The sequence below is a fragment of the Struthio camelus genome, chromosome 12 (assembly GCF_040807025.1).
Source record: "Struthio camelus isolate bStrCam1 chromosome 12, bStrCam1.hap1, whole genome shotgun sequence".
NCBI lineage: Eukaryota > Metazoa > Chordata > Aves > Struthioniformes > Struthionidae > Struthio > Struthio camelus.
The window spans coordinates 22,387,874-22,414,540 of record NC_090953.1 but is presented as its reverse complement, the minus strand read 5'-3'; the positions used below and the strand labels follow the sequence as shown (position 1 = coordinate 22,414,540).

Below are 26,667 nucleotides of genomic sequence, written 5' to 3'. Positions count from 1 at the left end.
TGGCCCGCCGCAGCCCGCCTCTGCGGACGGCCGCGGCGGCCCCTTTAAGGAGGAGCCGTGCTCCATCTTAGGTGCCGCCTCCTCCTCCCGCCACGTGACGCGGGCGGCCGCCATCTTAGGCTCCCCGCGCCGCTGCCGGGGCTCGGCTGGGTCACGTGAGGCGGGGCCGGCTGGCGGAGCGGAGCCGAGCGGAGGCGCACGGCCGGAGGCTGAGGCGCGGCGGCGGCAGCAGCGATGGGGCAGTGCGGCATCACCTCCTCCAAAACCGTCCTGGTCTTCCTCAACCTCATCTTCTGGGTGAGCCGGGGCCGGCGGGTGTCCTCCCCTCCCCTCCGCCGCGCCGTTGCCGGCAGGGCCGGGCCCTGAGGGGCTGCAGCAGGCGCCGCGCGGCCCCTTCTCTGCCCCCCCACCCCCCCGACTTCAGAGGTGGCGGGCGCTGTGGACGTGCCGCCTCAGGAGCCTGTCAGCAACGGTGTTGCGAGCTGAGGTGGAGACGCTTCCACAGCTGAAGGCAGCTTGCGCTGGGCTGCGGGGGTTCGCAGGTCTTCGCCGGTTTAATTCTCGTAAAACCGCGTTAGCCGTCCGCCTTTTGGCCTTCTGCCTAAGGCGCCTGTCTCAGGTACGCAGCGATACGTGCGGAGCGCTGCTTGCTTTCACCTATTCTTAGTATAAAATTGTGATGTGTCCAGCTCATAATCTAAAAGCTACCCTTGCGTTTCATTTCTTCCAGTAAGCACGACTGCACTTATGTATTTCTTAAACCTGCCACAACCGAAGCTGTGCTGGCGGTGAGACAAAAGCTTACCTGGTTTGTTGGAACAGTGGGTTCCTGTAAGCTGCTCTTTCAGAGTGGGCACGCAGGCTGCATTTTGATATAACGTTCACTGGCATAATTGCCTTGTGAGAACAATATAACTGTGGTTTAATTTACTTAAGCGTTAAGAGCGTTGTGTATATTCTAAGGTTGCTTTTTCTGGATCGAGCCAAAGTCTTTCTCATCATCTAATCCCAGCTCCAGGAACAGACCTGTTGTCCCAGCTGTTCAAAAATTTCAGCTTTGAAATGGAGTAGTGGGTAATAGGCTACTAGAATGATAAATATAGCTATATACAGCTATGGTTTTTTTCAGTTGATATAGAAAGCCTTATGAAATCTAACAAGTGTTACATGGTACGTGCTCTTGTCTTTAATTTTGTAAAAAAAAATATACCTTTCTCAGATGCTTAAAAACGAATCACTGTCTGTCTAGGTGCGCATCCGTGCTCTTTCACTGGCTTTTGTGTCCCAAGCTCAGAGTTCAGAGAGAGATGAGCAGCGAATACAAGGCACACTGGACTTGAAGTGGTGCCTATTAGGGCTCGATAATTTTGACTGAGGTATCTAGGCTTGATCGCTTGTCTTTGAAGCATTATTTAGTTACATCGACCTTTTGGTATAGGCACCCCCTGTGTTGGGTGTGGCTTTTTATGTCAGAAAAATAGTTGCAAATGGCATTTAAACAGCAATTTGATAGCTGCCATGTGGTACTTCTAGTTTATGACTAGATACGTAGCTGTCGTGAGTTGTATTTTTGGTGGTGTCTTAAAATAGATATCCCCCTTTAGTTGCTGATATAAATTAGATTCTGTTTTGTGTAAATGAACGCATATTCTTTATGCAGTATCACCCCACCCTAAGCCCCAGTGTTTAGTCTTCATTTTATGTATCTGATGGGGATTGTTTGGTGTCTGCTCTGTTTAGTAATTAAACTACCTGGTCAAAGTTTGTGCAATTATTCGGCTTAAATAGAGGCAAGGGCGGAAATCTTGTGTAGTATTGAATGTAGTGCTTTTGATTTTTAGTGACTAGTTTGGCTTGAGACAAACTTGACTCCATTTTAAAATGGACTGGTTGTGGTCAGAGAGGAAATACTTTATGTCAAATTAAAACATCCCTGTTCTTGTATTCTGCAACTTGTCTCCAGTCTGAGAAGTCATCAACTTCTCTTGATAGTTTTTTGGTAGGGAGGCAGCTGGGTTGCTTAGGCTGAAACAACCATACTGCTGGTCAGCTGCATGTAGAATAAGGCAGGTTTTCAAAGAAAGTGAAAATTATAAAATATTTTTCTCTTTAACAAGCTGTTGCATAGAAATAGGAAAGAATGGATGTGTCCTCTTTTGTTACAGATTTTTGCCAAAAGTAGTATGCTTATTTTAAATGGCAGAAGTGAAGGAAGAATGAAATTCTGAATCTAGCGTATTTCACTTGTTGACAGATCTGAACTTGTATGTTAGTATTGTAGTACCAGTCTAGTTGACTATATAACTGCTTTCATGCCATTGCAGAGATCTTTTGATCACCATCCTTTTGTAGGTCTAGTTTTGATGTTTAGATCATCCAGATTTCCACTGAGACTTTTAACAGTAGACAACCACCTGTAATTGCTCAAGTAACTCTGAAAGGTCCTTTAATTGCTTTTTTAAATTTAGTTTGTTTCTGCAGAATATCATGTTTAAATCCTATATGTTATGGTCACAGCCTTCTTCATGGTCTACAGTAACAGCAAATTGCTTCCACCTTTAAGCCCAAGAAGAGTTAGCTAGAGTCATGGAAAACCCTGTTGGAGTAGCTGATAAAAGTGAATTGTAACCCTCCCACCCCCAAGCATTTGCCTGATGCTTGTGGGATGATGTGACTGTTCAGAGTGCTTTGCTAGTTCAGAGCTTTACGTATGTGAGACGTTTGGAAAATTTTATCACTTTTGTTGCCTGAAGAAAAAGCAAAGATGGAGTATCAGGTTTTTCAGTTACATTTGCTACTGATGAGTTTAACAAAAACCAACTTTTCAACTGCTAAGCATGTTGATCCTTAATTTTTCCTTTGGTACTATTTTCTCTGTAGTGCTTTACCCCGAATTCCCCAGTGGGATGTTAATCTAGAGTAGAGTTCAGGGAGGAGTATTTAATATCTATCAGCTGTTCTTTTGATAGGCTGAACCTAATGCTGTGTTGATAAGAAAGCTGGAACTTTCTTATCTAGTATGACTTTCAGCTTTTGTGATGCTATCACCAGCTGATCCCTGCCATTCTCAGGGTAATTTGAAGCTTCACAGCCAAGCAAATCTAATTTTGAGTTGTTACTGAAGGGGGCTGTGCTGTTTTTGCTGGTCACCTTGGGCAGGCATTGGTGTTCTTTAGACCTTGCAGTTAACTAGTTTAAGTCCCTGTCTGGGAGAAAACTAACCCTAAAACAAAGGTGAAAACTTATGCTTGTTTAGCTTCCTGACCCTGGTGTAACGAGTATCAGGTGGACGCAAGTACTGGTACAAGGAAAGGGTCAGAAACAAGAGAAAGCTGGGCTCAGCGTTGCGGGCCTGTGCTTTAAGCAGCAGCAGCTAGATCTCTTAGATCAGCCTTATAGTAGTATCAAAATGCACCCTGATTTTGAAGTGCTTAAGAACAGAAAGAGCAGCTTAAGCTGTCGTATTTCCTTATAGATAAAGAGCGTAGTCTTCTCCCCCCCCCCGACTAAAGTGCATAGTTTCATTGATAGCATCTTCACTCTTACATTAAGCCACAATACTGCTACTGTTCAGTATGAGTTCACTATACTATATTCTGAGATGTTTACTCCAGGCTTATGTATATATTGCATTCATACATAGTCTATTTCCTGCCATTTCTTTTAATTCAGAGATGGTGAGATACTAGTGTTTGATAATGATTAAGCTTTAGAAAAGACCAGCAGCAAGAAAGTTGCTTCTGTGTGGAAGCTTTGTTAGTGTAGGTGTGGCTCATGTTGTTAACAAATCCTACAGCTGACATGGCTGTACAAGAAAAACTAATACAGAGTGAGCGAGCTAGCAGTGGCAAGTTTTTTCCTGCTCCAAATTGTTGCACAGAGAAGAAAGCTAGCTAGTTAAAACAATGGCAATAAAGACTCCTAATGCAAACTGTCACCGTTTGTGGTAGAAGACCTCAAGAGGAGTGTCCTTAGTTGTTTACCCAAGCCCTCTTAAGAGAACGTTATTTCTCATGATTTATGTTTCAATATTGGACTTTGATGGGTTGTAGTCACTTTAGGTACCAGCTCTATGTAACCAATTGCAATGTTTGTCTTTCAGATCTTCTGAATTGAGCAGATGAGGCTTGCTAGCAGTTCATAGCCTTGCTCACTTTCATCTGTGACTGTTGATGGTAATAAACCAAATTCCACTCAATTTGCAAGTGATTATACAAATTCGTCTTCTTTGGAAAAGTCTTGCGCTAGGTCGAGATTTATGCACCTCTCCAAATTTCTCGTGTGATACTTTCACAGTTTACCAGAGTTTTATTTGCCAGGGAAACAAGTGTTAAGTCTGCGGTGGACTCGTGGGTTACTTTCAAATCAAGATATTGGAGAAAAACAGCATTGAAACTGGTAGTTGCATGGAGTAATATGATGTAGATCCCTTTTATATAAGAATACTTGAATTTTAAATAATTTAGCAAAGTGTGCTTAAGCTCAAAGGTACTTCACAGAGACATATATATATATATTTTTTTTGTTCTGTGGATTTTTTTCCCCCTTCACATGTATGACCTGCTTCTTGAAGTGCCCCTAGAAATGGAAGAGCTTTGTTTCTGCTTCTATGGTGCTTTCTACTCAGTAGTTGCGAACTATCTTTTTCAACTGCTTTTGCAACTATTTAACTGTTTTGAAATCACTAATCTTAGTTTAGCTGACTAAGGTACTATAAAGCATTCTTTGGTAAGGTTTGATTGTTCAGAGAAAGCTCAAGACTTCAGTTCTGTACAACGTGAAAACTTCACTCGATTCTGTACTCACTTTACAACTTAGGCATAACTGTTACAGTACAGTAACCGTAGCGTTAGAAATTAGGTAGTATTAAATCATAGGAAATAGCGCCCTTATCCATGAAAGGGGCTGTAGCTATCACTGTGTGATGCATTGTGGATTTCTAGTAGAGAACAAGAAAGAAAACACCCCAGAATTGAAGGAAATTTAGTGGTAGAAAGATCGCCTAAAAAATTAGAGCTCGCTTGCTTTTACGTTTAGGAATCGGGCAAGCAATTTTTTCTTTTTTGTTGTGAGCTTGAGAGTTGTTTCTGATCTGAACTTTCAAGGAATGGGAAGTACTAAAGAAAATTCTCAGGTTTTCGGTGCTCATAGATTAAAATTGACATATAAGCTAATAGACTACCCATTAGGGATTACTTGATTGAAGCCTCTTCCTTGAAGGACTCTTGTTTCTGGATGTGGAAGTTATATAGTTTGTGCTTCTGGTGCTCCGGCAGTGAAGTGAGGAATTTATTTTCAGGAAAGCACAACATCCAGGAAAGCTTGGAATCCAGTGCATTAAAGAAATTTATTTATATGTTTTTACCAGAAACTAGGATTTTTCAACCCCTGAAATTGTCAAGACATCGCTAAACAATTTTCTTACTGTATTCAAAGACAAATTCTGAGGTAGCAAGCATGGGCTGGGCCCTGGTTTTTTTGTAAAGGCTTTGACTTCCTTTTAAGTAACACAGTAGTACCATTATAAGTCTGTACAAGATGAGTTATGAGTTTTAAACCTTCGATTCCCAAGAACCTTTGGGATTGTTTACGTCAGGTCTTCTACTTAAAGATGCACCTTTTTTTTAACAGCAGCAAGAACAACTTGCAAAGCTAAACAGGACATCATTGAATAGTAAGTGCAGTTTAAAGTACTGCTTTAGCTGGCAAGACAACTTTGGAATGGAATAATCATTGTTCTTGTGCAGGGCAAGGAATCTGGAAATAGCGGAGCATCAGGCCAAGTTGCAACCCTGATAACCATTCTTTTATATGAATTTGGTCATGTTGTTAAGATCTCTCCTCTTAAAAAATAAATCTTCAATCTACTTGTGCACTGCCTGTTGCGATTAGTGACACTTACATGTAACGCCAAACATAAAAGAAGCTTAGCTCAGCCTTTTGATTCAGTTGCAAGAGCGTTTGAATTAGAGTTCTTTAAAGTGTACTGGTACAGAACTGAACTCAGCTAGTATAGATAAAAATATGGCTTATAATTGGATTTCCATTGCTTTGTGTTGTAAGCCTTTACAATATTTTTAACCATGTTAATAAAACTGAATAGAATTGTTAGTCTTCCTCTCACAAATGGTTTGCGAGACAGTCACAGCTCGGTGTTCCAGGCAGTGGCCGCTGAGAATGACATAAGGAGTGTCAGGAAGCCATTGGATTCTGAGGTGGATGGGCACCTGCTCAAGCAAGTACAGAAAGTAATGTCAAGTATCAGTGTATATTTGTTTCGGGGAGGGGGAATGTGACGGGGGAGTAGCAAAGTACTCCTGAAAAGAGTGTAAGGAGGCATAAACAGCAGAGAGCTCCTATAGGACTTTTGATGTTAAAAGTGAGAAACTAGTTTTTGAAGGACAAAGCTAGAAGAAAAGCTGCAGAACAGGAGTACCGTTTTTATATTTGACAGTGATCAGACTGTGAGTACCCTAATGATGGGGAGAACTGAGAATATCAGAAAAGTGAAGTAGTAGAAGTCAAATAAGGAAAAAGTATTGTGCAAAACTGCTGCTGAAGATAGCAGGAAAAAAGTTGGGATGGAAAATTGCATGGTACCAAGGTTCCTACTTTACTTTTTCTTACAGGTAGATGATTTTGAACTGGTTTGCATGAGAGAAAAGTCATTCTTATGAAGAAAGAAACTGATAAAACTATACACCCTCAGAAATGTCATGTGGAACGTATGGCCTTTTAAAAAACGTGTTCCCACATAGAAAGGCTATGGAAACTTGGGTTCATTTAAGGTTAACCTAAGGAGAGCCATATACAGGTTGGGAAGGTGGTCCTTGGACAGAATCCAGGCAGAAAAAGTGAGGGACTGTTGGTGTGGAAGGCAAGAAAAAGAAAATCAATTTTATTTGCCCCTCTCAATCAAAGATGGCACAGATGGTATATCTGAGTGTACCATAGTGCATTTTACTAAAATATCAGTTTCAAGACAGGGATTGTCATGGGATGACAAATGCTCATGCTTAGGGTGGTATCTGTATTACTACTGAAGTTTTCCAATCAAAGATAGTACAGTTGGCACTAATGGGAAATTATTTCCTCCAGCGTTCAGTGTCCTCGCCAAAAAGGTGAAATACTTTTTCTTATCTACTGGGACAGAAGTTGTAAATGTTTTCTCTTCACATGCAGTATTTTGCTGCTACTTTCACTCATTTATTCACTTAAATGAGTGAATGAAAGGCAGATTCCAAGGGATCGAATATTCTTTGTTGGCTCAGTTAATTAACAGGGTACCAAAAAAAACCTTTGAAATTTTTTTGTGGGTTCTATTTTGGCCCTAAAGTAGAGAAAATCCACTAGACAGGCAAACGGGTCAAATAATGTGACTGACTACTTTGTACTTCCAAAAATTCCTTGTATGAGTCTTCAGATCTGTTTTGGGTGAAAATTGGTAGGGTAGCATAAAAAAGCATTAGCTTATAAATTAAGGTGATCAAGAGAACAAGGAGTTTCAAGCTCTGTTTTCCATTCATCTTTCTAGCCAGCAAAAGTTTTAGCTTTCAAAACAGTACTGCGTGTGAGAAACATGTACTGAAAATAAAACATGAAAGAACTGTTTTTGTATCTGCAGACTGCTAACTGTTTCAGGGTAAGCCTGGAAAACCTGAAGCCCTGTATACCTCAGTGCATGTCAAAGGTGAAAGCTCTTAGTTGACTTCTGTGAAGTAGGTGTGTGCTTAGGAGGCTGTATGAGACCAGCCTGAAGGCATGGGGAAGTCTGCTCGCTTACTCTAAGAACTAAATTTTAAATATGCTTTCTTAGGATATTTTGAGAGGTGCTTGTTTGTCATCATGTGCATCATGAATTAGATCTTCAATATTCCCCTCTTCAGTTACTTGCACACTTGTTCTACTTTTAATAATTACTCAGATGCCCATGCCAAAGCAATACTATCGAGATTTTCTCTAAGAGGTCTGTGCATACTTGCACTTTCCCTCTGGTGAAAGGGAGGGCTAAGTGCTTAAGCCTTTTGCAAGAAGCTATGTTGATTGTACTCATGTTTTAGGATGCAATAACCTTTAAAAAGAGACTGCCAAAACAAGTATGTCACTTAAGGCTAGGCACTACAAGAGAGATGCAAGCAACTGTAAAGGGATGTGTGAATGCTGAGTAACCAGTCCTTTCCCTGGAGGATGCATGTGACCTGGCACAGATTCAGGAGCTGCTGTCATCTGTATTCAGAGCCTTGAGCAGATGAAGTTTGAGAATTCCTCTTTCAAGTCCTGTTTATCAAAGGCTTATTTGAACTGTGTGCAGTTCATATGTTTGACTTCCATTTAATGATAGGAAAATTTCTGGTAGTAAATATGATGGTTTTTTGTTCAAATGTCTTTGTGTTTGACTTCAGCAAATCCAGACTTCTGTAGATTTACTGTTACTCTGCGATCATAAGCACAGAGACATGAATTACTTTGCCTTTTTTAATGATCCTTGGGTCTTTATTTGTGGTACAGATTTCAGTTTCTTTTGGATTGTTCTGTTTTTGAGAAGCAAATGATGGAAGGTCATGATACTGCTATGTATTTTTAGAAAGGCACATGTTAAACTTTATGCTTGGACTGCCACAGATCATACCTGGAGTAAGTCCATGTTATATTAAAACTTCACAAATGCATGCTTAACTGATGCAGCACTGTGCAATGTAGGAAGCTTGCTTAATATAGGTAAAACTGCCTCTTTGCCTTTTTCTGTTGTAATGGTACTTGAGCTTTATTTGCATGAGCATATTCATGGGGCAACAGATGTGGAGCAAGGTGGTTTGTGCTGAGGACCAGGTGTTGATGCTACTGCACTGGGGGTAGTGAGGAAGGACCTCAGGCTAGTCTGGTCCCATGGACTGAACACCTGTTAGCAGTTAGTATGCTTAAATGGCATTCATCTTCTGGTTTAGTTTCATCCAAAAGGAGTCCAGTTAGTCCCTCTAAGACCACTCAGTGATTCAACCCAAAATGTAGTCGGGGAGAAGAATCGGGAGATGAGCAAAAAGGATTGCTTTAAAAGCTTTCTCCTAATCTCAACTAAGATGCTGATGTAGATGCCCCATTACTGGTTTAGAGCAGGTTGGAGAATGGCTGTGATGTGGAAGGAAAAGTGAAGGCATTTGAAACGGTTTTCCTGTAAACTAACTGGATAATGTGGCCATTTTTACAGTTTTTCTACAGACTAGGTAATTGTAACTATTCAAAAATAGCTTTAACCTGTAATACTCAAGGGAAAGGGGTTTTAGTCTTTATAGTTTTTAAAACAGATAAATGTGAAAGATCTAGCAGGCACCTTTAGTTTCAGAGTTGTGTTTTTTTTTTTTTTTTTAGAAGATTAATTATTCAAGTGATTTTGAGGAGAAGGTAGCCTTAATTGGTAAGGGTGTGTCCACCTCATCAAATAGACGCAGTGTTTTTCAACTTTCTTATTTCTGTTGCAAATTTTCTTTTCTATTTTATAGAAAGACTAATACATACAGCTATTGCCAAAATGCTCAAGCTTCTACTCCTGAAGAAGTAAACCTAAGGACAAATGCTGTCATGGCTGATTAGTCATTATTGTACCATGCATGGAAAGGATTTAGTTAGACTTCAGACTGTTGCTTTAATCTGAGAAATCTGAAGGAAAATCTGACTTTGTTAGTCATTACAAAATATTAATTTCTTTAGCACAGTGTGTTTTTTTTTTTTAAGCTTGAGACAATATCTTGCTTATGCTTGTTAGACTTATCTTCTCTGCTGTAATACTGGCAGAGCAAAGTGTTTCTCTTTTTTAGAGAGCATATGCTTCTCAAAATAAGGAAGGAAAATTGACATCTGCAGACAGTTTAAGCTTTTTTTAACAGTTAAAACCAATTTTCTTCTTCCAAGCGTTTCCTTAAATGTATGTGCTCATGCAATTAACTGTCTCAGGTCTGCTTGTATGAACCAGATTTTCCTTGGAAAAGAAGGAAGCCATTTAAAAATTTCAATTAAAACACAGCAGAGGAGGACTAATGGGTTCACAAATGGTTCTGATTTCAGGTCTGTTATATACTTTGACAACTGCAGCTGTTTTTCCCCTGCTGTCTTGCAAAATGCCATATTTCTGACAAGCGTTTTAGTTTTTGGAGTGGAGGAATTACATCACTGGCCTATCATTCACGTGCTTCATTGCTAGGCAACAGTTAATATAATTCTATTGTTCGGTGCCTCTCCTTCGGATCTTTGCATTGTATACAGAAACTGTGTGTCTGCATTTTGCCATTTTATACCTAACATGGTTAGGCATGAGTTCTAGAATTGGATTAGCATTTCCACGTCTCTTGTGCAAAATGGCTGCATATTTTTTTAAATATTTTTTAATAGCTTATTCACTTCAGAATTTGTTGTCTGGTGAAGGTATCTTGCTTTTGGTCTTTGACCATTAAATTATTTTGTTGCTGTTGTTTCACTAACGTTGTGTCTACATACCACCTTTTATTGGATGCACGTGAGCCTTCTGGATGCTCTAACGTTCCTGTGGAGTAGTCACTTATTTTCAGAGGGGGAAAATATATTGCTCAAATCTGCCTAGAACTGATAATGTTTTTGAGTTGGCTCTTAATGCCTTATTCTCGCAGCCATTATGCAGTGTTGCTCTATAGAAAAGAGTTGCAGTAACGTTGCAGTACTAAATTACATAGTAGCAAGCGATGCTGAAATACTAGGTGTCAGTATTCTTTTGGCTTGTTTTGTTCTGTGTCACCCTGAACAGGTTGCCTGGAGGGCTGTGAAATCTCTATTCTTGAAGACTTCAATGACCTGACTTGACAAAGCCTTGAACAACCTGGTCTAAAGTCAGTGTTGACCCTGCTTTGAACAGAAAATTGGACTAAATGATCTGCCGAGGTCCCTTTCAGCCTGAATTATTCATTGATTCTTTCATTCTGTGGCGGTGTGTCCCAGCCTCTAGCTGCCTGAGCTAACCCTATGCATCTGTCTGTGTTCCCCTTCCCAGTCCAGGGACAGGGGCAGTTGCAAGGCCTCTGAGTAGGAAAGAAGGGCTGGAGGCAGCCTGCAGCGTTCTTCTCCAGGTTTGAAGCTAAAGCGTGCAGTATTTCAATTGCGAACTTTTGCATCTGGAATATAGACTGCATTGTAACAGGGGCACTGCACCCTTCACGGCGAGGCGAAATTCCATAGATCATGGCTTAGTCTTTGCGTCTACTGAATGGAGTATTTTAGCTTAGCCTAGGAAAGCAATGTGACTATGTGTTGAGATACGAGAAAAATGTCTATATTGTGAAAGATTCAAATGATACTGTCTGTCATTGCAAATCAATTATTAAATGCCCCATTTAATGAGGAAATCAAACATTTAATGTGTAATAGGACTGTTTCATTCTGCAGTAAGTGTGCCAAAGATGGTTATAAAAGGTTTTTGTAAAGCAAGTGTTGCTGAGGGAAGGGCGGTTATTTCCAAATAAATGTGTTAGCTGGCTTGTCAAGCATTGACTGTCTGTCCTTTGCTAGTTCTGTGCAGCTTTAAGTTAATGAAGATGTTGATATGTAGGGAGCCCTGTAAATTTTTAGGGAGGTAAGTGCACCTCAGAATGATACGTGTGCTCTGTTCTAGGGTTTTAAATTTGTGCAGTGTTGTTCATCTAACAGATTTATCCTACCGGCCTGAACTTGCTGTTAAATAGTACTATCTTACAAAGTGATTTTTTTCCTCCTTTAAAAAAGATTGTTTTGTGCAATGACCCTTTTGAGCACGTCTTTTAAAAGCTGAAAAGGTTTGTAGGATGTGTCTTAAGTATTTAGTTCAGTCTTTTAATAACTGGATTTTTATACTTGTTCTTACCTAATTTGACTAGGGTCAAGTTTTCCAATGCTGTGAACACTTCAAAAAGGCCGTCTTAAGCACTTCTTGCCTCTCTAGCTGAGGTTAAAGCTTGGTATGCGTATATAAATGCTGTTCTAACATTAGATCACATATAGTAGTCAGACAGCAAAATGGAAGAATTGGTAGGTAAATAATACCAGACAAAGGAACTACATATATGTTATGAAAAGTTCTTCAGCTGTGAGTAGCTTGCTCTTTGGATGGGTTGGAATCCTGTTCTCATGTGCCGCCTCATACTTTGAGTGTTAGACTATGTGAAGGGTTTAGTTCATGGGGCAGGAGAGACATTTTTGGGAAGAACAGGCAGCAAGATTTTGGTGTTCATAGCACGGTTGCCCTCGTTCCTTAACAACGTGCTTCAGGGAAAACTGCCATATTGTAGTCAAAAACTAAATCTGCCTAGATTAAATGTAGTTTGAAAGTTGGAATTAGTATCTTCCATTTGAGATGCCTAACAGATACACCCTATAACCTAGCAAAGAAGTCAATATCCAAATACCTAATTTCTGAGGAAAATTATTTTTATGGAGCTTGGTAAAAATAATTGTTGCAAAATAGCCTTACAGAAAGGAGGGTTTGGCGTTCAAAGAAGCTTACTGAGTTATTGTGTTTATTGTAGGCAGCAGCAGGCATATTGTGCTACGTGGGAGCCTATGTGTTCATCACATATGACGACTATGATCACTTCTTTGAAGATGTCTACACGCTCATTCCAGCAGTTGTTATCATAGCTGTGGGGACGCTTCTCTTTATTATTGGACTAATTGGGTGCTGTGCCACGATTCGAGAAAGTCGCTGTGGACTCGCTACTGTAAGTTGCAGAGTTCATCATGATGGTGATTGCCTGTTATGAATATTTTACCTTTTTCCCTTTTAATAGACTTCTAAAATGTATGTTTGTTCAACAGTTTATTTTGATCTTGTTTTAAAACACTTTATTTTTCTCCTGGTATTGTGTTCTGTCTATATTTTGTTATTTCAGTTTTCTCTTCTGAAAAATGGCGTTAAATTAACTGGTTCTGCCAGTGGGAGACTTCTCAGTTTTATTCCTTTATAACAGGGGTCATCTCCTTGAATGTAACACTTTAAAACTGTGTCATGATTTATTGATACTATTTTAAATTTTCTTATCTGATCTAGATGAAAAGCTGAAATTGGAGGGGGAGAAGGGTGGGCCAGGAGCCATCTTGCTTTGTGCCTTGCGTGAAGGTGAAGGTGGTTATGATGCCCAAACTTTATTGATGTGGCTTAATTTGGACATTTTGTTTACAGTATGTTATGCTATCTGTTTCAAACCATTTTAACTGTAACCTCAATTGAGAATTGGGTTACAAGAAGAAAAGAGGAGAGAGGCCAGTATTTAACCCTTCCCTGTGTTTCTTTTGTATTTTATCTGATGTTTTGTAGCCTTGTTTAACAATTTGAGTGCTCTTAAATATACCAAGGCAGGTGCATAGCTTGCTGTCTCTGTCAGTTATTTCAGGGCTTGATCTAACAAAACATTCCCTTGCTCTACCTACTGCTCTGAAGTAGCAACCCAGGTAGCCTCTTTGATGTAATGCTGAGGTTTAACTAGTAGGAAGAAGAATGAAAGAAGCACTTATTAAACCAGTCCATTTTGGTATTTCATTCCTAACGGTCAGCGCTTGTCTATCTGGGCAGCTCTAACTCTCTTTATTACTTGGTGAAGCTATGAACTCTTAATTTCTCGAATGAAATTAACTCTGGACTCATTTGGTCAGTTTAATTGCCTACTTTAAGTTATTTGCTAAATTAAAACTTTACCTGAGCAGTTGGTTTAGTACAAGCCCCAGAGGCTCAATTTGAGACTTTTAGAAAGTAGATAGGTGAAACTATTTGCACAAATACTCTGGATTGTGTTTTGCAGTTCGTGATCATTCTGCTCTTGGTTTTTATCACTGAAGTGGTGGTGGTTGTTCTTGGATACATCTACAGAGCAAAGGTAATAATCCCTCAATTTCGATAAATGTTTTGTTGCGAACTATGACCAAAATACAAAAATAGTATAGTCTGTCTTGTATTTGATTCTATAGAATTGCCAGTGGCTGTTTGCTCAAGAAAAAAAACCCGGGTTAAGTGAGTTAATTTGAGAAACCAATATCTGAAAACTGATACTGTGTAATAAATCAAGTCAAATAGATTGAATTATATGATAATATTTACAGTTTAGCTTTACCGGTGGTCAACAAGGTTATGGTTGAAGAAGTTGTCTTGTCTTAGGAACAACTTTCATTAATTAAATATTTGTTGTTGGTCCTGTTTCGTTAGTTACACGTCTACCAGTAAAATGCATGTTGGAAATGTAGCACATAACATTAGGTATCTGTTGCAGTGTAGCTTGAAGAAAATTCAAACTTGCACCGTTCTGCTGGCTTTTGTTATAGCTGCATTCTTAGCTGTGCCAAGTAGCATGACAGCATCATAGGACGCTTCGATGATGGCCTAATAGCAAGCTGAATTAAAGCAGCATTTGCCTTTCTCTGACTTTCTGTGGTTATATGAGCAAAGAACCCAAGTCTTGCTAGTTTGGCCTTCTCCTGCTAGCTTGATTTTCCTGGAAGAGGTGATAAGACAACCATTAAGTAAAAATCCAGGGAGTGAGTTTCTTTTACAGAAAGAAAACTGCCTCAAGCAGCTGAGAAGAGGACTTTGAACTATGTACTATAAATCAAACTTAGCAACAATTGTAATAGATTGCTTCCCTAGAAATTCCTTATCAGAGATATTTAAACTCGGGATATATTTTCTCATGGTCTGCATCTGATTTCTGGATCTTGGCAGTGCTTTGGAAAGATGGGTGGTTGTTCAGCTAGGACTCTACCTTGTAGCAGAAGTAGTCCTTAGAAGCAATTAAGGAAAGTGGTGTGCTTCCTAGAGAATGTGAATCTTTCTGAATTGTTACGTAACTTGAATGGCTGCCTTCTGCTGCAGTACTTGCAGAGGCATAGTGTATTACCGTCTACTAATTCAGGCATCACCGTGGATCTGATCTGGACAGAGTGGTGGTCATCTCATTTTCTTCTAGGTTCCAGTCTCAGTGGTTTGCTTTTTTCCAGTTAATAGCATTCAGAGCAGATAGGAAAGACGCATGTATCTTATTTTATCTAGCCTATCTGTGAAATTACACGCTTGAACCAATCCAAAATCGGGTTGGTCCCGGCTGCGCATTCCTGTCATCTCTCCTTTTTGCCTTGCTACCTGCCATACAGGTTCACAAACACGAAGGCAGGGTCAGAGCTTGAGAGAAGAGGGAAGGCAGTATCTTTTTAGTGGCAGCATGTTCTTATGCTGGCATGAGGCATTTGTGAAAGCTTATATTTGAAAATTAAATCTTACATCTTTCAGAAAGAGAGATGGGTTGTTTTTTAGTAAAAATGCATTTTTCTACTACATTTCATTATTTAGTGTCTTAGATTCTTGTTTTGTAGTACAACATGAGTGTAAAAGAAAACAAATGTTAACAGTAGTGAATTGGGAGGTTAACTCAGCCTAGATTTCTGATTATTGTGGCCAGGACAAAAAAGGAAGCTCTGTGCTTTGCTTACTTAGTTCAATTTCAGACATGGCCTATATAGGGTTTGTGGGTGTGTTTTGGGGAAGGGTTTAGATTTTAAGGAAAAGCAAGGCACCCGAGTCATGTTAGAATTACTTCAGTGTAAACTTTACAAACTTGCACAAAAAGATGAATTGAAGTCATGGCAGTAATGGTCAAAACTGTTGGTACTAAATGCAAATGAGTCAAATGCTGTGTTGCCTCAATGAGGTGACATTGTACCTTCTCGAATGAAGGTATAGCAACTGACCTTTAAATCACTTGCTTTCCCAACATGCATCTGTAAACCCATGTGCATGGATCCAGCTTACAGACTCATTCAGAACAATGTGAAGCTTGCCTAGGCCATATCATGATAGACTGACGTGTTGCAAAATCTGCTAGCATTGATCTTTAACAGTAAAGGTAGGGTTTCCTGTAAAATGGCAGCAGGGATTAAAAACAGACTGTCAGTTGGTTGTGGAGTTGTAGGCTTTACTGCATAGTGATTCACCTCTCTCTCCACTCCCGCTTTTTTTCACAAAACCTGCCAGTTAGTTTGAGGTCAAGATTTTTTCCTGTTTGTGTTGTATGTCATTTGCATAGCTTTCGGGCATAATACTGTCCTAGTTTAACTGTAAGCCAAATGGTATACAGGTGTGGATTGAAATGATTTAAAAACCTATGTAGCAAACTAGTCTGTTTTCTTATGTGTGACAAACAGAATCAGAGTTGTAAATCGGATTAGTTAGATCGTTAAACAGCTGATTTAAGCTAGGCTGAAACAAGTGCCTGTGCAGGCTAAATTGGCTTTAATTTGTATCTGTCTTCATGCAGATCTATTTGTAAGGATAACAGCGTTCCTAGTGTAACGTGCAAGTCTAATAAAGAATATGCATGCTTAGTTAATACTCAGTCCTCAGATTACACTCCTTGCAAGCAATTCCTGCTGCATGTGCTAAATTAGCTCTGAATTGTCTTCCCCCTCCCCCCTTACTCTGGTACTGATATTTAGCTACACCAAACTTGTAAAAACTTTCTGTGCATCTAATTAACAGTTAGTGAAGCATCTTTCTTTTAAAAGGTTCTAGAAAGACTTCCTCCAGAAGTGGGCATTATCAGTCATCTTGGGGGAGAAGTGATGATTCTTGGGTGGCATCCATTTCTAACACATGTACTTGGCAGCGTCTTTAGCAGCTTGACTCATCTGCAGTAGCTTTGGAAGCTATTCCAGTAGCTGTTGCTATGTGCAATGTATTGCTCTCGCCATTTCTCAGGAAGTAGTGGGGAGAAAAACTGAACAGAGAGCTTGGTCACTATTGGATAGAAGAGTCAGCAAAAAGGCCTAGTCTTTGAGAATTTGCCTGTGTTTCAGGCAGAATAGGAAAAGCAGGTGTCCCAGACCTAATCAATTAGCCCGGATGGTTATGCTTTGGGGGGGGGAGGGTTGTTTTTGTTTGAAACTTTGAAGGAGTAGGAGGGTGCATATTCTTGCATGGAGCTCAACTTCATGGTGTACCTGCCATAGCATCATGATAAAAGCAGCTTCTTTTCTGAGACTTCTTTCAAAGCTGCTTTGTCTAAAATCTTATGTAAGGTAACTGGTGGTGGCGTTTTTTCTTTACCATTAGCTGTAGACTAGTAATATCTCTTGCAAAAATTGATTTACAACTTTTAAGAAGCTGTACCTACAAAATATACTAATTTCAGATGATGGGGGTTATCTCTGCTTACTGAATTATTATAGTCAGAAGTGAAACTCTTGTATCTAGACCTCTATACTGTCTTTGTGCTAATGTGGATGCTTTGCTAATACTTCACAGGTGGAAGATGAAGTTGATCACAGCATTCAGAAAGTATACAATGGATATAATGGGACAAATCCTGATGCAGCCAGTCGTGCTATTGACTATGTACAGAGGCAGGTGAGACAGCCAGGCGCGGGAGATGTTTTGTAGAAGCTTTTCGGTCCTTTCTGTCTCTGAAATGTAGATGCTGTGTTATTCTGCTCTTTGTGTAAGATCTCTTCCCCTGTTTTGACAGATCTAGTAAGCAGCTAATTGGTCAATAAATAGTGTGAATTGTTACAGCTAGTGGAATTATGAAATCTTTGGGGAGATGTACTTTACTCCATAATAGGCTATCTATAATCAGTGTTAGGATCCAAGCATTTAGTACTTCTCTACTTCTTATTTTTCTGCAATGGGGCATTGCAGAATGCTCTCATGTCTACAGAGGTTTGTCTAGAACATGCCAAAAAAAGCATTCTTGATTCTAGCTGAATTTCAGTGTTGCAGGCTTCTGGATTTGCTGTTTTGGGGCAAAATAACCATCAAAGTGAAGTGACATTGAGGAGCTTTCAACATTCTTACAATTGCATAAATAAAGACTGGTACTTCTATATGTAAGTGTCTGACATGTTTAAATCAATGGTACTATTAATTAGTACCTTGCAAATATTCCTTGCTGAAAGGGAAAGTGAAGGACAACAAACTGGTAATTCAACACTTAGGCTGGAACCTGTACTGTTCACAGGAAGACTCCAAGGCCCACAGAAGTCTGCAAGCATTCTGAAGGCTTTCTACATAGCCACATGTGACTGTATAAAATTAACTTAAATTCTGGAACGCTGTTTTGTGAGAAGAATGGACTGTGGTTTATCCCAAACTATGCCCAGAAAACATAGGGTTTCTCAAGCCACTGCAGAAAGCTGTAATGACGGAGCTATTTTGAGCCTAAAATAAGCTTTTTGTCTTGGGGGGGGGGGGGGGGGGGGGGAGGGGGGGGGAATGAAATAGGCTGTTAAATGTTCATCAAGAACTGGAATTTCAAGCCAGTGCATTGTAAGGAATATATCTTAAATGATTTAAAGCTACTGGTAATTTTACAAACCATTCAGTCTGTAATTTGATTAATTAACTTTATTGTCAGATAATTTGTCTTATCAAGTAATAGAGGCAGCCTAATCTTAATATATGTGTGTGCTTGGTGTTGCAATTGGAATTGTACTCTCGTTCCACTTTACTGGTAAACCCGGTGGCTCTTTACCTGTATCTTTTTCAGCTGCGCTGTTGTGGGATCCATAACTATTCAGACTGGGAGAATACTGTCTGGTTCAAGCAAACTAAAAATAACAGTGTGCCGCTTAGCTGTTGCAAAGCAGCTCTCAGCAATTGTACTGGCAGTTTGACCCGCCCAATGGACCTTTATTCTGAGGTAAGATAGCCAACAAAATATGAACTTATGTAGCTATGTGGACCTGCTGACAGCAATTGAATTTCTTTTTAGCGGGAGTATGGAATATTGGGTATACTTAGTTTATCAGGAAATAAACATGGTTTCAAAAAAAAAAAATCTCCCTTTTTCCATTATATTCCGTATTATATTGTCAGTACTGACTTTTAAGTTGGTCTTATCTTGTGTTTGGATTATCTTTCTGTACTGTTTTGGGGTGGGGGGAGGGGTCCTCCCTGCCTGTGTCCTATGGCTGCCAGATGGATATATAATGAGTTTACTTGTTCCAGGGTTGTGAGGCTCTGGTTGTAAAGAAGCTACAAGAGATAATGATGTATGTTATCTGGGCAGCACTAGCATTTGCTGCTATTCAGGTAAGAGACTTTTTTTTTTTTTTCTTTAAGCTGCAAACTTTTTCTCAAATGAAATTCTAATCTGCTTTCCAGGTTATCACAGGTATGTGCAGGTTGTTAACAACTCTAGTCTATCCCCTACTTGATCTGGGGATAAATGAACTGCAATCAAAAGAATCTAAGTACTTCTAATACAGAACTTATCGTGTGATGTAAAAACTACTGTTACATGGATGTATGTTCTGTTAGAATTGAAGAAGGCTGAGCAGTCCAAACATTATATGCAGTAATCTACTAGAATGTCAATGCTAAATTATGTTGAAAACTAAACACCTAAGCATCAGGTGTCTATAGCTCATGAGTGTGCTCTGATGGCATTTAGCACTTGAATTCACATAAGGTGTTTGTTTTACCACTTTAAAACAGATAGCGCATACCTCATGCCATTTTAGAGGTACCTCAACTTAAGAATGTTTCATGGCGTATGAGTAATGTCTAAACCACCCAGAAGATATATCAGCATCTTTGACAAGCATGCTCTGCCCTTGTTAAATTGAGCATTGTGGCTTGGAGATGTCTTGATTGCTAGACTTGCAGAAAAGCTCTAAACTGAGGACCCTGCCTCCTTAAAATTGAGTGCAGGCTGTCTCTCGCATATATCTTAACTTTTATAGTTCTTAGTTTTCTGGGTTATAAAAAGTAATGGAAAAAATAAAGGCTAATGTGTGTCTCAGTGTTTACTTTTCTTTTTTTAAAAAGAGTAGAGGTGTCTTCTAGAGATGTCTGTACGACTGGAATTTTGAGTGCTCATCAGTTCTGGAGGCTTAGTACACAAAATGTTTTTGGACCATGGCAGTATTTCTATCTCTGAGAAATGTACTACACATACTGAAACCTGAGACCTGAAAACTAATGTCAAAGTTAGTTTTGTGCCCTTAATAGCATTTGAAATCAGAAAACATTGTACCGGTTGAGTCAAACAATTTAGGCATTTTTGTTTTCAAAATGAGAATTTGAGCTGGATTGTATATTTGAGGTTAAATCATCTTTTGTAAACAAACTTATGAAAATATGAATTTTTGTTTCAGTGCTGCAAGGCTATTCTCATAAATATATGTAACACTGTACACTAATATTGTTGAAGTGTCCAGAACTGGGTTACTTTAGATATGAAACTTTAATTTTGTCGAGATCTGTGCTCAGTCTTCTGAAGGAAGACACTTTTTCAAAATTGCTATTTTTATGACTTCAGGTGTTAAAGCTATATTTCAGTGTTCAGGCGGACTAAATATTTTGTTGCAATTAAAATGAAGGTTATTCACTGTAACCATGGTCTCTTCTTTACCTGTTTCTGTTGCAAATTTTTTATGTAGGGAAAATGTTATGAGGCAGGGTGAGCCAGAACCCTACCAGAAGGAGGTATGACTCCTAATTTTGGAATTTAGAGATTGACTAATGGTATCCCCAAAAATGCAGCTTTTTTTTTTTTAAACTCTTTATTGGGATTGAGCCAGAACTTCTGGCACATACTTGCAAGGGAAACATGTCTACTGGCCTCCTTCTGTTCTTCCTGGCTCATCAATTCTAGGCAAATATGTTGGTTGTATCCTTTCTTTAGTGGGTGCTTCTTGATTTGTCTCCATGTGTCAGTAATCAAGCTATCAGCTGAAAGTCCATATTGTATTAACAGTCTGTCAAGAAAACAAGAACATGAGAAGCTTTTCCGCTAGTGAGGCGATATGGCAGTTTGAACTTGTTTCAACTTTAAGCAGAGAGATTTATGTGACACCCATTTGGAAAATTAATGGAATAAAGATGATTATAGAATAAAGGGTGTTTGGAATACCTTTGAGATTTCTCTTAGGTAATATTCACTGAGTAATAATTGCACTAAAGTCCGTCAGAGGTCACACTATAGTATCTCTTTGTTATGTAGTTCAAATGATTCCAGCTGTAAATTTGCATGTTCTTTTTTAAAAAAAAAAAAACAAAACTTTTTGGTTTCAGCTGAGTTCATATTAAGCCATGTTCTGACTGATATGTCTTAGCTTTCAGCAGACAAATAATACATGGTAATGCTTTAGTCTTCAATGTGGTTGTGACCTACTCTTATCTGCAATAGAGGATTTAAGTATGTACTTAACCTGTTTCTCAGCAAAATAGTGTAAAGGCTAATTGAAACGTAAACAAGAACGTAATCTTCAGAAAATGGCATATAACCCAGGTCACATCCTGAAAATTTAGTGGATTGAAAATCTGGCAAATAACTGGTGAATCATTTGTATTTTATTACCACTCCTGTAAGCATCATATAGAGTCTGCTCTGACCTGATTTTTGCTTAATATATTATACAGTAAGGCGCTCCAAAAGCTCATTATCTCTGATAACTTACATTCAGCAAATTTAGCCATGAATACTTTCTTTAAAAGATTGAGAAGAGCAAGGCAGAACTTGTGCACATCTTGGGATTTGTGGAAAACTTCTCTACATAAAAGTCACTTTTGGTGACTTTGGTTTCATATTTTAGTTACCAAAGGGCTCTTGGCATGCAACAATTCCCTGGTCTCACCATGCTGACAGCATAAAACTATTAATAAATCGGAGGCAAACTGAAGGGAATGAGAAGTAGTAAGAGTGCTGCTTGATTAGGTGAAGAGAGATCATTCTTAAAGGTAGCTTTTGTAGTTAAATAGTATAGTGATCACTAACATTATACCGAACTTGGAGTATATATCAGTTTCCTGACATGGGCTTCCATTTAGTTTTCTTACAGTCCAGTAAAGCCACCGAGCTTTTTTGTACACCCCTTTCTACTCCCCAACCCCCTATAAAAAAGGCAATTTGGTTGATGCGAAAGCAGGTTTGATATATTACTGTTTGCAGGCAACTCTCCCCCTTGTGATTGTGGGAGATGCTACTACTAACTTTTCTCTGAATGCTTTTCAAATTTTAGAAAGGAATGTGAATATGTCTTAATACAGACATCTGAAGGATTTTTGTTCACCATATTAAGTAGATGCTGAGGAGAAACAGAATCAACTGCTTTAGAGAGGGTTTATTAGAGGTGCTAGCAGATTTTCCAAATTGTCATGCTAAATTATTTCTATAGAGAAAGATGATATATGGGAATCACTTCTGTGTTTACAGTGAATTCCAGGAATATGCTCACTAACCTCCTAAAATATGTAAATAGTTTTAAGAAGTGATTCAGTAGTTGATTTCATGAGTTTGTACTATTATACCGATACTGTTTGAGATTTTACATAACTCTCTACACATAAATTGAATGTCTTCGATGAGTCATTGACTAGGATTATCTCTGAATAACTGTAGGTGTCATGAGATTCCCTGTATTTGGAATTTGAAATACATAGCTAGAATGATGCATAGCAATGATTTGATTTCCATGACGTATCAGGTAAAAATACTTACGATTCCCTTTTTAGTGACTACACAATTGAATTGGGCTTAATCCTTCTGAGGTCCTTCTGGTGATGGTTCTTATCTGGCTTGCTTTGCCTGGATGAGTTAATATTAGACCAGAGGGGAAACTTGAACTGAGATTATGATTCTGATAGTATACCTTCACGTAAACAGTCTGCAAAGACTAAAGGAGGTGTGTTTCCGCACAATGTGCGCTTTGTTACTATGAACAGGGGGAAAAGATGAAATCCTTATACTTGCAGACAGCAAGCCGTCTTCATAGAGTTCTGTAGCTGCTGGCAGCTATGACAAACTCTCTATCTCACAGGTCTTACTTAATTAAAATTGTTTTTTAAACTGTGGATACCACCTTCTTCCCTAGAAGGGAAGGTACTGGCCACGAAGAGGCATGCTCTCAAGTAACTCAATTTTTCTTATGGGCAGCTTTAAAGATTGGAACTCTGAACCTGACATGAATATAATGCTTATTTGGGAGTTAGTCTGTGAGCTGAAACACCAAATGTTGATGAAAAGCAGTGGAAGGTGCTGATTTTACCAACAAGCTGAAGTGCAATACTCTAGGTTATCCTGCAGATGCTTTTTTTTTTTTTTTTTTTTGGACCTGAATTGAATTAACCTTTAGGTCCAAAGTTGAGAACGCACTTCAGACAGAATATTTTTAACCTTACAGCTCAATCCTTTCCAGGAAATTAAAAGCTCTTAGAAGAGTTTCATCATACCTGTCTTTAATCACTGCTTGTTTAGGCTTATTTAGGATTTGAAAATGTTATCGTTTCAGCAAACCTAACTGCCTGTACATGCAACCTAGTACTTAAGCTTTCGTTTTAAAATCAACAAGTGTTATGCCTGTGGCTTTTGCATCAAACTTCTAATAAAGTGAGTAGTTCTCCATCCAATTTAGTGATATGGTTTCACTGGATTTTTGCTGTTTCAAATGAAGAAACTTTACATTTGATTGTCTGGCCACCCATTTCATTGTTCTGTTCACTTTTTGTTCAAGCCTTTCTAAAGGGACTTACCTACTTGCTAGATGTTGCCTTATAATTCCTAGCTGTGACAGAGCCTCTTGAAATATTTGCATCTGTGAACAGACTTCTTCCAGTATGCACATGAGCAAATCAAGATAATGTCTTATTTTACCAGATGCTATTGCTAGTTACTGTAGACCATAAACCTTTTTTCTAAACTTTTTATAAACCTTTTCTTGGAGTAGGTGCAATCTTATTCTGCCTTCTGAAAGCATGCAACGTTTTTACAATATCATATGTTCCGAGTCCCTGATGATGTTCATCTAACTTCAGTCTTGCAAATGTGAATAAATTTGCCTAAATTTCTGGCAAACTTGCCAGCGTAGTTACAGTCCTGCGGAGTTTAATGGCAGGAGAATTTCTAAGAGTGAATAATTCACAATGGACTTAAACTTTCTAGTATGGCATGCTAATGGAGATTCAGCATTTGAAATCTGCTTCAGGAGAGAAAGCAGGTTCATAAAACTCACTTTTTGCCCTTTTTCATCATAGCAATTAAGAGCTAGCACAGTTGAGTCTGACGTCATCTCTTATACCACATACAGTATCTAAAGCTTTACCTCTTAAAATTAGTTATTTCATCCTTTTGAATAGTTGAATACAAGTAGCTAACCCAAAAAGCTCTTGTTAAAGATATCTAAGAAATTTTGCAAGAAAATAGGGCTGGAATTTGTGGCCCACGCTTCTTGCAGCAGAAAGTGGAGCTTTTCCAAAAACAATACGTTTGTTACCTTTTACCTACTGGACAGTTACAGTATTATGAAACACGCTGGCAACTTCTGTGCAGAAATTGAATCTCTTGAAATGTCTTTGTACTCAGTTTGTTCTCTTTTTTTCCTCCATAGCTTCTGGGCATGTTGTGTGCCTGTATAGTACTATGTAGGAGGAGTCGGGATCCTGCTTATGAACTTCTCATCACTGGTGGAACCTATGCCTAGAAGAGAATGCGAACATGAGGTTCAATCTTATCTCATTCATGTGGAAGGTGAATGGGCCAGGTCTACTGTGATAGCTTTCAAGCCCTAAAATTAGTCAAAGCACACCTTTCACAGATGAGGACAGCTGTAATGTACACTGGTGATGGGCAAAGCAACTCAGCTTTCCACACACCCCTATAATTACCTGTGACTTTCACTGTTTTAGCCAGCTATTCATGTATCTAAATGTTTTAGTATACTAGTAAACTTTCTAATTTCAGAACCATTTGCAAGTTGAGTGTAACTTGGTTGATGTGAAAGTCAAGGGATGTGTGCCTACTTTGGTAGATTACCTCTAAGCATTAACTGACTGATTCTTGCATATATAGAGAGAATTTGTTAGCCTTCACTACAAGGAACTTTTTTGGCCAAAGTTGTACCAAGGAAGCCAGCTGTGTTAATTTGACAAATAATGTTTTAATCTTGCCCCTCACCAGTGTCACTTTTTAAAACGCCTAAGTGAAGTCCAGTACACTTTATATATAAAATTGTACAAAATGACTACTAACCAAAATTTTAGAATCATGTGACTGCAGTTTTGATCTTCAGAGATCAAATCTTCCAAGCGTTAGTGTTTTAAAATACGAGCTGGCTTTTCAGGAGTATAATGTATGCACTACTGTTCTATAATGAAATATTTCATTTTTCTATGAAGAGCGGTTTTATGTGTTGAGTGAACTGTTAGACTGTAGATCTTCAATTGGTTTGGAAATAATGTAGCCATGTAGAGTAGCAAAGTAGTATGTGAAAGTGATCTCAACTGTAAATAGTAAACCTGATTAAATAAAATCTCTGTATATCCTCCCTATAAACATGTCTTGTTTTCCATTTGAACAGATACACTGGAATCTTAAACAGAGTCCTGGCATGCTAGAAGTGTAAGCTTTAATGTGAAAGCACCAGTTTTAAATACGGATGTATTTAAGTGAAGGCAGTTAAGGTTTGGTGGACGCTTGTTTGTATTAGTTTTGTTCTTTGTATTTGAAATAATACTAGAGAAACTTGCAACAGAACAATAAACTAAACTTGGTGGAATATCAACACCTCCTGAATACAACTAGATAAGTTTTTCACTTCTCAAAAGTGGGTAAAGAATGTATAGCCATACTATAACTGCCATATGTCAATTATGTGTTAATGTATAGGATGTTATTCAGATGTTATCACTGCTCTGCTTTTCTTGGCTTGAGCTGCCTGGTTATTTGAAGAAGTCAAGAGCGTTTAGAATTTGTCACGGTTGCCTTTGTGCCTTATCACGCAAAGTAGACGTGTTCAGCCAAGTTGACAGCTACATAATATTCTCAAATATCCAAAGAAACCTCGCTTGGGAAAATACAATTCTTCACGTGTACAATCTGCTGTTAAGACTAATACATCTTTTGAGGAATTTATTTGCAGAGGTACAGTGATGTAAAAGTACACTTTGGGAATTCTGTTAATTTATAAAGATGTTTCAGATGATCTGCCCCTGGGGTTTAGATTTTCATTCTTAATATTGCAAGTGACTCATGAGACTCTGTGGCATTAAACTTCATCAATATGGTAGCAAGCCTGCTAACAGAATCTGCGAAGAGCAGATAAATTTAAGATCTGCACCACGTTGTATTGCATATTGTAGACATGCTTAGTAAGATCCCATCCTAAACAGAAAGAGAGGACCCTAGCATCTAAGAATCAGAACAGAGGCAGATTTAAAACAGATGCCTGTATCCCACAAAATAAAGATAAGGCTGCTTAGGAAAAATAGTCAGCTCTCATTAGCTACAAGGCAGGAACATACCTTTTTTGAAATTATGAAAAACTTTCTGTTACAGTACCCACACTTCTAACTCTTGCTGGAGTAGATGTAACTGGCAGTGTATAGCACCAAATAATTGCTGGTGGGTCAGAGAAGCTGCTGCTTAATTTATCTAGAAAATGCAGAAAATTAATGTCAGAACATGGAAATCTTTTAAACCTAATCAATAGACAGTACGGCTTTGTTTGCATAAAACACCATCTAAACAAAACCCAGCTTCCAACTGTTGTACTAAAGTTGAAGTCTGTCATGCCTGTCATGTAGTAGCATCTTTGGTACATGTTGAAGCTGCTGAGGTAAGGGTATGAAAAAGGCATAAATCTGTCTTTGAGTTTGGTGCTAAATGGTTAAGGATGGACTCTTACCTAGATATGGTA

General features: G+C 38.8%; 1 protein-coding gene across 1 annotated transcript; it reads left to right on the top strand.

Moving 5' to 3' along the window:
- The first annotated feature begins 83 nt into the window (after nt 1-83).
- On the top strand, nt 84-25,533 carry TSPAN3 (tetraspanin 3). Its single transcript, XM_068958316.1, has 7 exons — nt 84-297; nt 12,522-12,713; nt 13,791-13,865; nt 17,279-17,380; nt 18,519-18,671; nt 18,980-19,063; nt 24,361-25,533. Exons 1-7 carry the CDS (start codon nt 235-237, stop codon nt 24,451-24,453), a joined length of 762 nt encoding a protein of 253 aa, XP_068814417.1. The 5' UTR covers nt 84-234; the 3' UTR covers nt 24,454-25,533.
- Nucleotides 25,534-26,667: the final 1,134 nt, after the last annotated feature.